General features: G+C 42.9%; 1 protein-coding gene across 1 annotated transcript in view; it reads left to right on the top strand.

Moving 5' to 3' along the window:
- Nucleotides 1-16965, top strand: part of LOC122815740 (CD209 antigen-like protein B) — a 1006265-nt gene that overhangs the window by 984237 nt on the left and 5063 nt on the right. The window contains exon 7 of the mRNA XM_044088497.1: nt 16628-16756. Coding sequence (XP_043944432.1) covers nt 16628-16756 — 129 coding nt within the window. The remainder of the gene's footprint in view (nt 1-16627; nt 16757-16965) is intronic.

The following is a 16965-nucleotide window of genomic DNA, read 5'->3' as shown; positions in this document are numbered from 1 at the left end:
CACATCTGCATTGCAGAGTCTAGTGTGGGCAACATGCCACTTGCAATTTACATGTCCATCATTGTGTATTACTACATTCATTACCCATCTCCTGTGCTACCTATGTATGTAGCCTGCTGTTGACATCATTACCACCAGTATGCCAACATGTGCAGATGATACACTATGGTACTTACCATGGGTGTAGACAACAGGACATGACAATCACACAAATACTGCATCAGGCATGCTGTGATATACCCACAATTAATTCAGCACACAGTACTGTTAACAACATGATACTATTACTACACATCTATGTGGTCACCCTGTGCATCAGCAACATGTTAACCTGTACCTGCACAGTTGTTACAGAATGCAGGAGGTGGCACAGTTTCATCATATGCACAGGGTGTGAACTTGGTATGCCTGGGTCAGCCACCCATACCACCAATTGACATGTATGTGTATGTGTGTTGGTGAGGGACAGCAGTAGAAGGTGGGGCAATGTTGATGCAGTGTGTGCGTGTATGCGGTAGCCCTAGGTGTTGTCATTTTGCATGTGTGTATGGATGCACACAGTTCCACCTCATGGCTGCCATATACTGGTGTTTGTGGACAGCCACAGACTGTACCTGCCAGGTCATACAGATCAGTGTCTCTGGCCATGGACACGGTACCTGTGCCTTGCAGGGGTGCTACGGACCGTATCCGGTACCAACCCAGACTGGGTACTGTCATCAGAAGCAGGTGTTCATTGACTGGACACAGATCCCTGTCGGGCCTGGCCAGAGCCACGTGCACGTGGTCTCCTGGGGCGGTCTGATGACAGCACAGACCCAGCATTGCTGGGGCTGCTGCTGGCACTACGGGGGCGGCCGCGGCCCTGTTGTCATCTGCGCCGACTGCCAGCTGCTGCTGTTGCTGGCATACGGCCACGTCGATGCCTCAACCACCCACCATCACCCTGGCTCATGGACATGTAGTTGTGGATCCGGTGTAATATGTCCCCACAACGTCTGTCTACGACATCGGTGAAATCACGGATGGCGGCTGCAATGTCACGCATACTGTCGGTCATGGCTGTGCGACATGCTGCCAGCTCCCTCAGACCCTGTCTGGTGTACCGTTCCATATGTGACTGTGCCTGCATGACAGTCCGAAACATAGCTGAGGTTGTAAGACCTCTGTGGGCACGTCTGCCAGGGGCAGTACGCCCATGGATGCTCCCACGAGAACCCCTGGACATCTGTCTGTGTGGTACCATCTCTGGGCCATGCCCATGGCTGCTGTGTGGGGAAGCATGTGCCACAGATACCACATTACCCTGGTCAATGCCCACTGTATGCTGTCCATCACCTAGGGACAGTGGTGACAAGGGTGTATTGGCAGGATAACTGTGCGCATTGATGGGGTCGACAGCTGTGTACTGTCAATTGGCTGACCAATGGCGGACCCTGGCATACCTTCCTGTGCCATTACACCAATGTCATCATTATCAGTACCCACGGCACCTGACTCAGGTTCCTGCTATATGACACCAGAGCAGCAACAGAACCTGTGGGAAGGAAACAGGAAACACAGTTTACAATGTCTACACATTACCAGCGATGCACACATGCACAGGTGCACACATGCACACATGCACACATGCACACATGCACCGTGCACACTGCGTGCACATGCACACGTGCACACATGCACACATGCACACATGCACAGGTGCACACATGCACACATGCACACATGCACACATGCACACATGCACAGGTGCACACATGCACACATGCACACATGCACACATGCACACATGCACACATGCACACATGCACACATGCACAGGTGCACACATGCACACATGCACACGTGCACTGCGTGCACATGCATGCATGCACATGCACACATGCACACATGCACAGGTGCACACATGCACACATGCACACATGCACACATGCACACAGTTTCACACAATTGTACAGTACTCAGTATGCGTGATATCGACACACAGACACAGACACACCTACATGCATACAAAGAGCACTACTAAGTGTGCCAAATAGTACTATTACTATCAACACTTTTACAGGTATTGTAAATAGACACTCACCAGCATGGATAGGCTGCAATGCAGTGATACCAGAGGGTCCTGCAGACATGAGGAAACTAATGTTAGTGGGCACAACTGTGCCAATGTTACTGAGTATGATACAGGTCAGGAGTACAACAGTCGCCTTTCACAGGTCTGCAGCTAATATTGAGGATACCACGCTTGCACATTAAATACTATGGTGGCAGCTACGAACCAAGGACACACCACACACATGCATTAACTACCAGTATACACAACAGTCAACTACACATATGACATATTACCTGCACATTCACTGTCCTGCTGCTGTGTGGCTCCAGCCTCCATCATGATGCATGTCTGCTGCTGCTGTTGTTGCAGGTGGACTGGAGCCACTACACTCAGGAGTAGTCCCTCCAGTCTGGTGAGTGGGGGATGTGTAGCCACCCCACCACCTGTGGCGACCTGTTGCCTGTGGATATCTGCCGGACGCTGATGGACATGTCTAATCAAATCACTGCAGTGATGTCGTACCTGCTCATATGTCCTATTATGCATGCCTATATCATTTACCCGATGGACAAGGTCCTGCCACAGTGCAGCCCTCACCTGCTGATTCTGGCTGGTGCGGGAAAAGAGTGCTGCATAGTCCCGCACCAGTCTCTGGTGTATCTCCTCATCCTCAGCCGCGGAGTAGGTGGGATGCCTTGGGTGGGCCATGTACCTGAGAAAGAAGATAACCTGGTATCAGCAATATATGTCAGCAGACTTTGGCACACATACTACACATGCTACTTGACTGTTATGATACCACATATCTCATATATGTAGCATCTGTCTGTCTATTGGTGGCTACACATGTAGATGGCCAGGTATCAGTGCTCGGCCAGCAACTGTGCAACAGTACCTGCCAGGCTCCGTACGACATACTACCAAACACCAGCAGTCAGAACACCAATTCAGGTCAGGAGCACCTCCTCACTCTGGGGGTTTGTATCTAGGTACTGTATGGCGTACATCGGCGAGTACTGTGGGCTGACCACACCCTGCTTGCCCTGGATATACATATCCCACCTCCACCACCAGCACAGATGGCTACAGTGCACAACATTACAGATGCAGACATTACACTTTGTAACAGTGATATGGTATCCTTACAGCCCACTGGGCCAGTGGCAGAGACAACCCACAATGCTGACCCCTACACAATTGCTTTCTACAGACATCTCCAAGAATGCATGGCTCATGCATTCCCATATATGGCCAAGACACTATCCACAAAGGGACAGCATCCTGTCTGGCGGAACCCAGCCATAGACAGATTGTATTACAGAAGATGTAAGCTACTGCAAGACAGAGCATCAGTCACTGAAGGGAGGGCATGTCTGAGCAGCACTGGTAAGGATCTATTTCCCATCATACTGACTACATGGGCAATGTTGAGTGAGACGTCAAGCGTGACACTACAGATGACCAGGAGGCCTACCTGAGTTATGTTAGCGACCTGGTCAGGAGCCATCCTCTATGCCCATAGGTAGTACACAACACATATTTCACTGACACCACAGCTAGACAACATTGTGGCGGACAGGTTCAGTGCAGGTGTCACCCGCCCTCTCCCCTGTAATAAGACATAGTTATCCCAGCTGACCCTAACCTCCAAGTCATCACAGATGTCCAGGTGAGAGACACCCGCAGGTCAGCAGAATACACGACATGGATGGGACCTGCTGGTATCCCCAGTTGCATGCTACATAACCTCTGACAGGAGCTAAACACACATATAGAAGTGCTATGTTACACTACCTTGACTACAGGGTATGTACCCGTACACTGGCGCACAGCACCAGTGGTTCCACTCCATGAAGGAGGCACCTCACCATACCAATACAATACAACACAATACATGACATTGTAATACAATACTATACAATATGCTAATGTCCTGTGTCTACAGCAGCGTACTGTTCTGCTAACCTGACCATTGTGACACATGTGGTGTGATGGTACCTGCTGCCGTCACACAGTCACACAGGGTGACTCATATGGCATATTACCTATCTGACTAACATTCAGCAGGGGTATGTGTGACATGTACACATGGGGAGTCTCGCTTCTTAACACTGTGTGGTTTGTTGCAGGGTGTGTCCTATCTGTGAGTTGGAACCCGTACCTACACATGTGCACACTATTGCAGTGGCACAGATGACACACAGCAGACATTTAGGTTGTGGATGCTGGGTGGTGTTACAATGGTTGTTGGACATCTGTCATGGGTGTGACCTCCATATGTGCATCTGGGGGTGGTAACCTCGTGGGTAGCATATGTGTACTCTGTGGTGTTGTCAGTCACTGTGCATTGGTACTGTGTTTGGGTGCATTGTCACAGTGTTGTACATGTCACTGTGTCCTTCTCCATATCTGTTGCTGTCATGTGAGGTCCATACCATGGCATCCATTATGTGCTGTGGGGGGTACACCGACCTACATGTCCATGCCTGACTCACCATGTCTGCGGACACATACCATGTGCAGCTATTCCAGGGATGGTGTGCCACTGTGACTATCATTGGGGCCACTATTGTACACATGTCTGACCCTGCCCACCCCTGACACATGCAGTGGTGGGCGGACACTCACATATATGGTGGTTACTGTTGTAGGTGATCTGGAATGTGGTATGTTACTCCGGATTTGACACTGGTGTTCACTCCGTGCCTTTGTCACCAGGCACCTGTTGCAATACATCTGTACACATGTGCCTCACTCAGACTCTATATACATCTCTCTCTCTCTCTCTATACATATATATATGTATTAAGATATGTCTATATGTATATAGATATATATATATGTGTAAATATGTCTGTATACATTTGCACATATATATATATATTGATGTACATATTCTGCTGTAGATGTGGAGGGTGGGGTGCAGAGGGGGTGTGGCCGACAGGGGGGGGGGGACAGGCTGTGTTGCAGGTCATCATATACAATCATACCTGTAGGTGGTCAGATCAGTCTGTCTATGTATATGTATCTACATATATCTATCTCTGCATGTGTGCATTACATAGATATGTTGCTACAATATTCTATCGACATCTGTCTATGTAGTCCTACATCTCTCTCTCTATGTATGTATACATATATGCATATCATATGTATATATATACATATATATATATACACATACATATGTTGACATACATACATAGCCATATGTTAGACAGGTATATCAGCATATTTGTCTACCTTACTGTATACACACACTAACATACTGCTAAACATACATAGCTGTGTAACCTAATTTGTACATGGCAGTACAACCTACAATCAAACAACATTTATATGTGCACATAGAAGCTCACACATACAAATGTATGTACAGCCTTCACTGATAGGTGCTGTATATCTCCTGCCCTTTACACATCTTCATATACATATGGATACAGACCAATGGCACATATGGAGGGTTCACAGTATGTACACCTTTATAGTATTACTTTACAGTACCTGTGTTTGTCCCAGCTGCTTCTGCTACTGTCTGGCTCTCTTTCCTGCTGCTCCACTTCACAGTTGTCAGCTTCTAGGTAGCTGTTGCTGAGGGATTCGTTTCCGTCTGCTTAGTTGCAGTCTAGTCCTCTCTATCTCTCTCTCTCTCTCTCTCTCTCTCTCTCTGTCTCTCTTTCTCTCTCAGGGTGCAATGAAAGTATTGCATGCGTGGACATGGAATACAGCATACTTTTGTAGGTATCTGCATATGCCCATGTGATGGCCTCTGCACCAATTGTTAGCCAGCATTTGCTAATTGCATGCAGCCTGTTGTGTACTGATTGCAGTTCTCACTGTGATTTCAGAACTGTGCTATAAAAGGGTGTGTGAAATAGGCGTAGCCCTTTCAGATGTTAAGGGCAGGGACCATGCTGTTATGCTGTGGACAACATTCTGTGAGTGTAAAGGTTGGTATCTCTCATTTTTCTCGGTGGGTTGTGGATTAACATTCCTCCATTCATTTCTCCAGTTTCCTGTACTGACTGTGTATGTACACTAACAACTACAACTACTACTAGTGTTAATGTGTGTGTGTGTGTGTGTGTGTGTGTGTGTGTGTGTGTGCTTTCCTTTCACCTTTGCTTGCACTCTGTTGCTAAGGCTTCAATAGTTGCCCTTTACTGTCAGTACTGGTGTGCCTGCTAGGTGTCTTGACTGTAGTGTGCTGCTGTAGCTTTCCTATTTTCCATGTACATTCACACCCTGGAATGTTTGCTATATCTGCTAGGGTGTTACAGCATGCAGTGTGGTCTGTCCATGGTGTGGGCCTTGACATCTATTAGGGTATGTGAGTATGCTGCTGAGCAGGCCCCAGAGGCTTTCAGGTTCATCAGTTATGTGCCTCATGGAATGGTACATATCAGTGGGGTACACCCATTAAAATGTCTGGTATGCTGCAGTTGTGACTGTGGGTTAGCATGAGCATATGTATTACTACACTTTTTCTGCCATGCGAGTGGTGAATACTTTCCGGACTCCATAGTTACCATTGCATGGGTTACACCTTTCTGCCTACTGTTTGTACATTTCACATGTTGTCTGTGGGGCATCCCTGTAAGACATTCACTGTTGCTATGTCTGGGTTCTTAACTATTCAAATATGGTGGTGTTGGACCCGTCATGTGTACAGATATTTGCAGGCTGTCCACATTTCTGCCTCATAATTTAGTCATTATCTCATGCACACCTTTATCTGGCAAGTCAGTCTGGGCTCAAGTCAGAATATGGTGACAAACATTCAAGTTCCAGACTGCATACCCTTCCAAACATCCCACAAGGTGTAGACCCTGTTACTTTCTGAACTGTCTGCATTTGTTGTAACTTTATTTGTAATGTGTCCCTGGTTTTGGGCCTTTGCTCCACATATTTTATTACTTGGTCCGGATGTGTTCCTGTAGGAGGTTGTGGGGTATGGGCAGTGCTTATCCTGCTATGAGTATGTGTGTGTCTTGCAAGGTGCTATGGTGACATTATTACCTACTAGCTTCCAACTAGCATGGCTGTTTCTGTTCACACACTACTATTATGGAAATCCACCAGTTTTGTTTGTGATTCTAAATGTCATGCTTTGTGTACTACACATCTATATTCCCTTTACATTCATTCCTACTGTTAAATTATATATTTACTTTAGCACAGTGTTTCTATATCAGAGTCATGGCTTAGTGGTAAGTCATGCAGACTATAGTTGCCAAGGTCCTGGGTTCGGGACTCACAGTGGGATTTTATTTTTCTTTGGAACTGAGTACAGGACCTGTCAATCAAAGTGACTAAGGCACTTTTAAGCAGTTGTAACCGTGTTAGCGCTGGTTTGCGCGGAGCTCACGCATGCGCACTGGCGGTTAGCTCACACAAGCGCACCGCTTACAACCGCTTAAGCGTGCTTACTCTTACACCAGCTATTTTCTTTGAAAGAAAAGAAAACGGGGAGACAGGAAAGTGGTGAAAAACGGGTCACAAAGAGGGTAAGACAGTAGGGAAACAAGCTTGGGATGTGCAGGAGGGATGTAGGTAAGGCCCATAGCTGCCCATTTCTTCATCAGCAACAGCTGTGCATATGTATGTAATTTGGTGTGACATTTGAAACCTTCCACCCCTGAGAGAGGTGTCAGGACAACAATAATACCTGTTGTACAGCCAATTGGAATTGATGAGTTCCATGTCCAGTAGACATGTGTGCGGAATGGGCAGCTATGTATGGGGCGTAATTTTTTTGTGGGTACAGAGTGCCTTTTTTTTTTTTTTTTTTCAGGTGAGAGTGGTATGTCAGGTGAAGGTAGTCAGTACAGCTGGGGAGGTAGGTTGGGTAGGTTAACAGACAAGACAAACAAGACGCATACAGGCGGTGTATGACACGTGTGGGGGGGTTACACAATTGACGGGGATGGAGGTTGGGATGTCCAGAGCCCATGAGCCCACAGATGGCAACAGTGGAACTGATATCCCCACCCATAGGCAGTTGCCACTGTTCCTTCACTGCCCAGGACGGGGCTGTGCTGGGGGCTGTGTAGGCGGGGCAACGGGCATGCCCGTTAGTTGCGCCACCCGTGCCTCGAGCTGGCGTAGGGGCTCAAGGACAGAGTCCCGAATCTCCCTACGCACCACAGTCCAGACGCTATGGAGGGTGAGTAGTGGATCTCCTCCGGCCACACTTGCAGAGGGGGGGCGAGCCCCATCCCCTGCAGCGCTTCCACCCGCAGGTGGCACAGGGCCACCGGAGGAGGGTCCGGACTGGGCACTAGTGCCAGGTGCACTCGCCAGCTGAGGTGGGAGAGGTGGGTCCGCCGGAACCCACCTTCCCTGTCGTTCTATGTTTTGCATTATGTCATGACAGTTTGGGTTAGTGACATATAAATACCATTCACAGTTAGTTGTAACAGCATGCATTAGTATTCCCATTAACCAAACACCCAGTTATTCACACCATTGAACAGCGTGCATAGCACATGCATAATTTGAACAGTAATACACAGTCCAACAACATGCAGGGTTGATTGATGGCAACAGGCCATCAGGTATGGATGTATGAACGGGGCGGATGCATCAACAGACATGCAAATATATATGACCCAACAGGACAGATGTCCAGGGTGGTAATTGTGATTGCACATACCATTTTCCCATGGAATGGGTTATAGATGGTTAGAGGGTGGGGTAAATCAAACATATTATTAACACCTTCGAATACAACCACATATGCTGTACATTTCTAATAGCTACAGTTATATACACACTACTGTTCTAACTACAGTGTCCTATATGTTAACTACTTAACCTTGCAGATGGGACTGTTACTGCAACATAACTCTACATTTTATTGCTGTTCATACACGATTCATATCGAACTTTGTGCAGATACATCATCCTGTTAACTGTGCTTTCTATACTTGTAGACAGGTGTGGATGTTTGGTATATCAGACAGTCATCCTATCTGCATATTTCAGACTGGGAGCAACATATCCAGATTTTGGTGTACACATTCCACATGCAGCAACACTTTGAACAGATGTTTCTGTTTGGTTCTGAGTCTCACATGCATTTAATTATGTCCTGACTGCAGTATAGTTTATTCAGGGGTTATTACTACTGTAGTGCTGTATTCCTGACACTTTCTCACACTCTCTCACTTGCTTTCATGTTACTATTCAGACTGGTACTTCTAGGCTTTATTGACATGTTTTAACAGTAGTTATTACAGTTCTTTCCAGCACTCTCACTTCTGTCATGTTTCAGTATTTCCACAGGAATATATTTCACACATGTGATTTCATCCTCTTCTGCAGCTATACTTTACCTGCTGCTGCAGGTTGTGTACTATTTTCTTACAGGCAGGGCAGTTTTATTTCAAAATATGTGTTGGACAGTCTCATGATTAGTTTCAACTTACAGGCTGGGAACTGTTGTAATCAGGCAATACTTGCATACACTTTCACACTGTGACTTGCAGATTTAATTCCTTCATGGCTACACTGCACTCTTATGCTGACTGTCATACATTTATATATCTTTACAGTTACTAGTAGTGGATTACTGACCTGCCTGGTGGCGCAACCGCACCAGCCTATCGGCATAGGCTCTGCGGTTCGCAGAACGGACACCTGCAGCTGTAATATAAATGAAGTAATATTGGAATACACATCTCCATGATTTCAGGTAGTTTAACTTTCTACAAACATAATTAATTGATACTTACTCAGTGGTGGGCGTTGGGTGATTGCCGGGCCTCCTGGATCCAACGGTTCAGTTGGTCCTGCTAACGTCTCTTCAGGTCCGCATGGTGGTGACGGACCTGCTCACCTGTCCTAGGAATTCCTGTGGCACTGGTGAGTTCATGAGCCAACTGGTCCCACGCCTCAGCCTTGTACGCTCCCCAAAGGACCTGGCCCTGCATGAGTTGGGCCTCATGGTTGTGGACTAGGAGCCAGGCCATGTACCTGGACTCCTCAACACCCCACCTCTGCGCTCAGCGACTACCCTCACCTACACCTGACATTCTAACTGCAGGTCTGTTCTACAATCGTTTATGCTGTGTATTCCGCCTATGGGGCTTATATAGTCCGTTTTCCGCACATATCTGTGATTGGCCAGTTTGGAATTGTATCAACTTCAGTAAACCTGCATTGTCATGCTGTAGTTTGTATTCATTCCTATATATGAGCTAATATTGCATTTCTAGGAACTGCTGTCATGGCTTAGTGGTTCTGTACCTTGACTATGGTGTATAGTATCCTGGGTTCGAACCTGGCCACTGCTTTTTATTTTTCATGACTGTCTAGACATGTTGAGGGGTGTGTCTGTGTAAAGGCATTTTGGATACGGCTTGCTCACCATTGCCCGTCAGCTCGTTTGCGCGGTGCGCAGCTCCGCGCAAACGGGGTACGCCGGTTTAACACTCATTTGGCTATTGGCACGCATATGCCGCTTAGCGCAATTAGGGGCACATATATTTAACGTGGGAAATCACTGCTCGGCTACAGGCACTCATTTTGCACCAGTTAAACCTATGCTTATCTACGGGCACATAACCTCACTCTGTTGAACTGTAGCTCAGCTATGGGCACATCTGGCAGTTTATATTCATTTCTTAGCTCACATTTATTCAATATAAATAGGCTATTACATTGCATTTTACATATATTCTGGTTTTATGTGTACATATATGTGTCAGGGACTTGTTTCCTGCTTATTTTGCGAAAAAAAATTTGTGTTGTGGGGCTCGAACCATGAATGCCTGCTCTGCAGCCGGCATCTCTACCGCCGCTATTGCTTCCTGGCTTATTTTGCATATTTAGTTCTTATATGCTTTCCCACTGACTGCTAACTGTAGCTGCGCTTACGGGCGCCAGCATAACGGCGCATTCACGGTTAAACATTGTTACAGTTTAAAAAATATGACATGTTCATTTATATTTCTTTTATGTTTAATAGTCTGTAGGGGCATGTGTTGTGTTGTGTTTATTCACATTTCCGTGGACTCTGTTGTGGGTGTCTACTTTGGGCACTTTTAAACTTCTGGGGGCGTGTCCGCTTGCAGGGCTCAGCCTACGGACACGCCCCCTACTGTCTTACACGGCCGTGTTCGACTTAGGTGTGATTCAGCATGCTCTCATGAATATGCAGAGCATGCTGACATCACTCAATTTAACTGCAGCCTCCGTGTAAGAGTTATAACTCTTACACGGAGGCTTCGTGAATCCTGGGGATTGAAAAATGTACTTTACCTTCGATCAAAATGGTGTACTGATTTAGTAGTATAACACTCAAATTTCAGCTTTGACTTATGTAATGAGTTATTTCAGGTAGTCTTAGTGAATCTAATAACCTACAACATGTAAAGGCTTTAAAGTTTATATGACGAAGCTTCAAATTTCAGTTTTCAGATTATTTTCAAATATTTTTACGATTTTCTATGTAAATTATATGAGTTCTTGTACATTCATATTTCTGCCATATGCAGGAATATGTAATAGACATCTTTCTTATAAGTTGTTTTTTATTTAAATATATTTTTCCATACTATTTTCTGAGTAATATTCTAGCTTATTCTATGTATATTTTATTTTGAAAATTTCACATCAATAATAATCAGCTCTATTAAAGATTACAGTATGTGTATATATTTCTTAACTTACTGATACTGCTCTTTTATTAATCTTAAATATTCAATATTTAATTCACTGTGGATTTGCATATTTTTCACAAGATTTCTTCTCATGAATTGTATTATTACAAGCAATCTTGCTATATAGAAGCATTCCTGTTTGTTTAATTTGAATGTGTTTTTAGCCATTGTGAACTGCTTTTCTAGCTAACCTTCACACCCTGACATCAGAATTTGATTACAGCATGTGAAAATTATAATTCAAAGCATGCGGCAGCTGCTAATTTCCTCTGTAAGTTCCTCATTCTCCATAGTTCTTTGAAGTTGTTTTAATCAGTAACAAACATCTAACTTTACTTTTTAGCATTAATATGTACTGGGAGAGTCAATATTACAACATAAGCTATTAACATTCATCAAAATGCAAACACATTATATATGAGCAACAGCTTAATATAAAACATTACTATAGCTTTTGTTTTGCAATTCATCACTTCCAAGAAAAGAAAAAAAGATATTAGTTTGAGTAGATTCCTCATATGTATGTATGTATATATATATATATATATATATATATATATATATATATATATATATATATATATATATATGTATATATATATATATATATATATATATATATATATACTTGAAAAAAGTTCCCTTCTGTTTTTACAGATATCAGTGATTAACTTTTACCTAGGTTTTCTTCAGAACAGCTCATGGTTGGAAGAAGTCAACATTCTGACACAAATGGAACATTCTCTTGTTTCCAAACTTTCTTTAAGTATTACTTGCTTCATAAATGATCTCTAATAGGAATGTGTAATGCAAGAACAATGAAAAAATCACCAGCACTTTAACACTTCTAATTAGCATCTTACTTAGATCTGATATTCAATTAACCTAGCAATGCACGTACTCACACATTAAACAAAGATGAACAAATAAAATAAAATTCTTAACTTATATAGTCTGAAAGTTACAAATTCTAATGTTTACAATTTAATGACATTCTCTTATCTTTAGAAATACACATAAGTGTATGAAATACATTAATTCTTTCTCTGCAAATATAGTAAAATGGTAAAAATAATAATTTATATTCCTCATTATGAAAAATGTTTTAGCTTAAAATATAAATACATATTTCCATATATTTTGAAGCATGAAGTTAAGTATAAACCTTTTAAAGGGTAAATGTATTGTTTCAGAATATAAAAATCATACAATCAGAGAATGAACGTCCCTTATTTTTAAGATTTTTAATTTTAGAAACTGTTTTCCAGGAATTCAGCTCAGACTTTCTCTTGAGGGATATAATGTTCCACTCCCTTTCTTCAGTATTATTAAGGATTTTATTGTTCCCGTTAGGGGTCGCCACAGCAGATCAACTGTTTCCATTTCTTCCTGTCCTCTGCATCTTGCTCTGTCACACCAACCACTTGCCTGTCCTCTCTCACCACATCCATAAACCTTATCTTAGGCCTTCCTCTTTTCCTGTTACCTGGCAGCTTCATCCTTAGCATCTTTTTCCCAATATACTCTGCTTCCCTCCTCAGCACATGCCCAAACCAAATAATCTTGCCTCTCTGGCTTTGTCTCCAAACCTTCCAACCTGGGTTGACCCTCTAGTATACTTATTCCTAATCCTGTCCATCCTCGTCACACCCAGTGCAAATCTTAACATCTTCAACTCTGCCATGTCAAGCTCTGGCTCCTGCCTTTTTGTCAGTGCCACTGTCTCCAACCCGTATAACATAGCTGGTCTCACTACACTCTTATAGACCTTCCCTTTCACTCTTCCTGGTACTTGTCTGTCACAAATCACTCCTGACACTCTTCTCTATCCACTCCATCCTGCCTGTACTCTCTTCTTCACCTCTCTTCCACACTCACCATTACTCTGAACTGTTGATCCCAAGTACTTAAACTCATTCACCTTCGACACCTCTACTCCCTGCATCCTCACCATTCCTCTGTCCTCCCTCTCATTCACATACATATATTCTGTCTTAGTCTTGCTGACCTTCATTCCTCTTCTCTCTAGAGCATATCTCCATCTCTCCTGGGTCTCCTCCACCTGTTCCCTACTTTCACTACACATCACAATGTCATCTGCAAACATCATAGTCCACGGGGACTCCTGTCTGATCTCGTCTGTCAACCTGTCCATCACCATTGCAAATAAGAAAGGGCTCAGAGCTGATCCTTGATGTAATCCCACCTCCACCTTAAATGCATTTGTCACTCCCACCGCAGACCTCACCACTGTCACACTACCCTCGTACATATCCTGTACCACTCTTACATACTTCTCTGACACTCCCGACTTCCTCTTACAATATCACAACTCCTGTCTAGGCACCCTGTCATATGCTTTCTCTAAATCCACAAAGACACAATGCAACTCCTTCTGACCTTCTTTGTACTTCTCCATCAACACTCTCAGAGCAAACATCGCATCTGTAGTGCTCTTTCCTGGCATGAAACCATACTGCTTCATGCTGTGACTGATCAGTTTAATCCCTCTGTAGTTACTACAGCTCTGCACATCACCCTTATTCTTAAAAATCGGTACCAAAACACTTTTTTTCCATTCCTCAGGCATCCTCTCACTTTCCAAGATTTCATTAAACAATCTTGTTAAAAACTCCACTGCCATTTCACCTAAACACCTCCATGCTTCCACAGGCATGTCATCTGGACCAACAGCCTTTCCGTTCTTCATCCTCTTCATAGCTATCCTTACTTCCTCCTTGCTAATCCACTGCACTTCATGATTCACTATCCGCACATCATCCAACCTTCTCTCCCTCTCATTCTCGTCATTCATCAACCCCTCAAAGTACTCTTTCCATCTGCTCAACACACTCTCCTCACTTGTGAGTACATTTCCCTCATTATCCTTTATCACCCTTACCTGCTACACATCTTTACTAGCTTGGTCCCTCTGTCTAGCCAATCGGTACAGGTCCTTTTCTCCCTCCTTAGCGTCCAACCTGTTGTACAACTCTACATACACCTTATCCTTAGCCTTCACCACCTTTCTCTTTGCCATGCACCTCATCTCCTTATACTCTTGTCTACTTTCTTCATCTCTTTGACAATCCCACTTCTTCGCCAACCTCTTTCTCTGTATACTCTCCTGTACTTCTTCATTCCACCACCAGGTCTCCTTGTCCTCCTTCCTCTTTCCAGATGTCACACCAAGCACCCTTCTAGCCATCTCTCTTATTAGCTCTGCTGTAGTTACCCATCCTCCAGTGTGTTAAATATTTGATTTCTTCAGAAGGAAATAATTTGATCTTTGCAGGAAACATCAAAGTGGCTTTAATATCATCCTTTTAAATTCCGTGATCAGTGGTAAACAGGATTTTCTTTTCCTCATTACTTTACTGGAAGAATCATTGTCAAATATGACTACATGTTCACTTATTTTAATAGGAGGGCTTGACCATGCTGTTTTTAATATTTGATCTTCTCCTTTGCTAGATATAAATTAAGTATAATTGGACATGATGGTGAATTTTCATTCTTCAAAGGTGCTCTCAAGGATCTATGGGGCTTTCAATTCCAAAAGATAACATTTCAGGTAGATTCAGTGCTTTATGTAGCCAGGTTGTTAAAAAGTTTATTATATTGCCTTCCCCATACTTTTCTGGTATACCATAAGTTTTGATGTTATTTCATCTCAGACTATTTTCAAAATAATCCACTTCTTCTAAGAGGTGGGTTTGGCATAATGGTCAAGGTTGCCACATCATAGACACAATGTGCAGGATTTAATTCTGATCTCAGCATAGCCTAGCATTTGGCCATGAAACTGTGAGCCAGTTATTTTGTTTTAAAAAAGATTCAGGCTGAGATTCGCCTTTAGTTATTCTTCCTTCATTATCATTTAAAGCTTCGTCCATACTTCTGATTTGTGCACTTTGTTGTTTTATAAGAATTTCTATATATTTCATCATATTTCTGGCCTCTTCTTTGAAATTTTGTAGTTTGGTATCCAGTTTGTCTATTTTAAGCAATATAGCCTTCATACTAGATATTAGTGCCTGCAGGTCTTTTTTAACACAAGAATCCTGAGCATCATCTCTTGAAAGACTCATGTTGAATTCTATTCTCTGTTAACCAACCTGTTGAAATTCTGACAGAAAAAAATATGGCTTTTGAAGAACTTGAAGCTATAAATCTTTTTTCTGACTATTAGTGAATAAAATTAGCTAAGACGTATCTACAAATTTTAAATTGTTGATTAGATTTTCAGTCAGAGAAAACTTTCAGTGACAGAGCTTTCACCAGTTGTTGTTCTCAGTCAGCCATCTTGGAAAACACCCCCCCCTGCTATTAATTCTTGTCAAAAGAACTGTCACTTGTCACATAAAACTAGCACTCCAGCCAGCTGCAAATAAAATCAATGATTTACTCAACTCACAAATCTACATAATAACATGCACTGTTATAAAAAATACAGTGTGTGTGTGTGTGTGTGTGGGGAGGTCACCCCAGTACACACTGGATGCATGCATATGTTTGTATTACATGGCAACACCAAGGCAATATAATATGAATCTGTGTTTTTAGTAATGTTGCTGTTTGTTTAAATTTTGAAGGTTTGATGTCTTTTAGCTTCATTATTTACTGTTAGATTAATTTATTCTGAGTATTTTTTGATGTTACACATTTCAATTAATATTCTCTTCCCTCATTCCCTCCATCTACCATCTGACTCACATATACAAGGGATCAAGCATTTGGTTTAAACTGTAACAATTAAATAAATCTGTTTCCTATATACAAAATGTTAGCAATTACTCATGTCAGAGATCTGTAAAGTAGGGATCACTTATTTTGGTAAGACTGCTTCTGGTGAGCAAATGGTAGTTCAAAGATTCACTTTTTTTACACTTTTTTTATACAGATTTTGGCATGAAGGTAACCCAGATGATTATAATAAGAAAGAAGACTGTGTCGAGTTATATCATATTGATGGTAAGACTCTTTGGAATGACAATGACTGCACCAAAAAACAGAAGTGGATCTGTGAAAAGTGAGTTAATGACTGAATTTACATCATCATAAAGTGAATATATCACTAGTCAGCACTGTAATTTGATTCCTGAATACTATTCTTTTGGGCTAGTTCATTAATTTTATCTTACTAATATATTCATCAACAAAGCTAAATAAGTAATACTTATTTTGAAGTCCTGAAGATAATTGTGTATTTTCTGCAGAAACTGAATATAACACAACTTC

This window comes from Protopterus annectens, chromosome 1.part1, assembly GCF_019279795.1.
Source record: "Protopterus annectens isolate FY-2018-M chromosome 1.part1, PAN1.0, whole genome shotgun sequence".
Taxonomy (NCBI): Eukaryota; Metazoa; Chordata; order Ceratodontiformes; family Protopteridae; genus Protopterus; species Protopterus annectens.
Note: the sequence above shows the minus strand (reverse complement) of the source record. Positions and strands in the feature narration are given on the sequence as shown.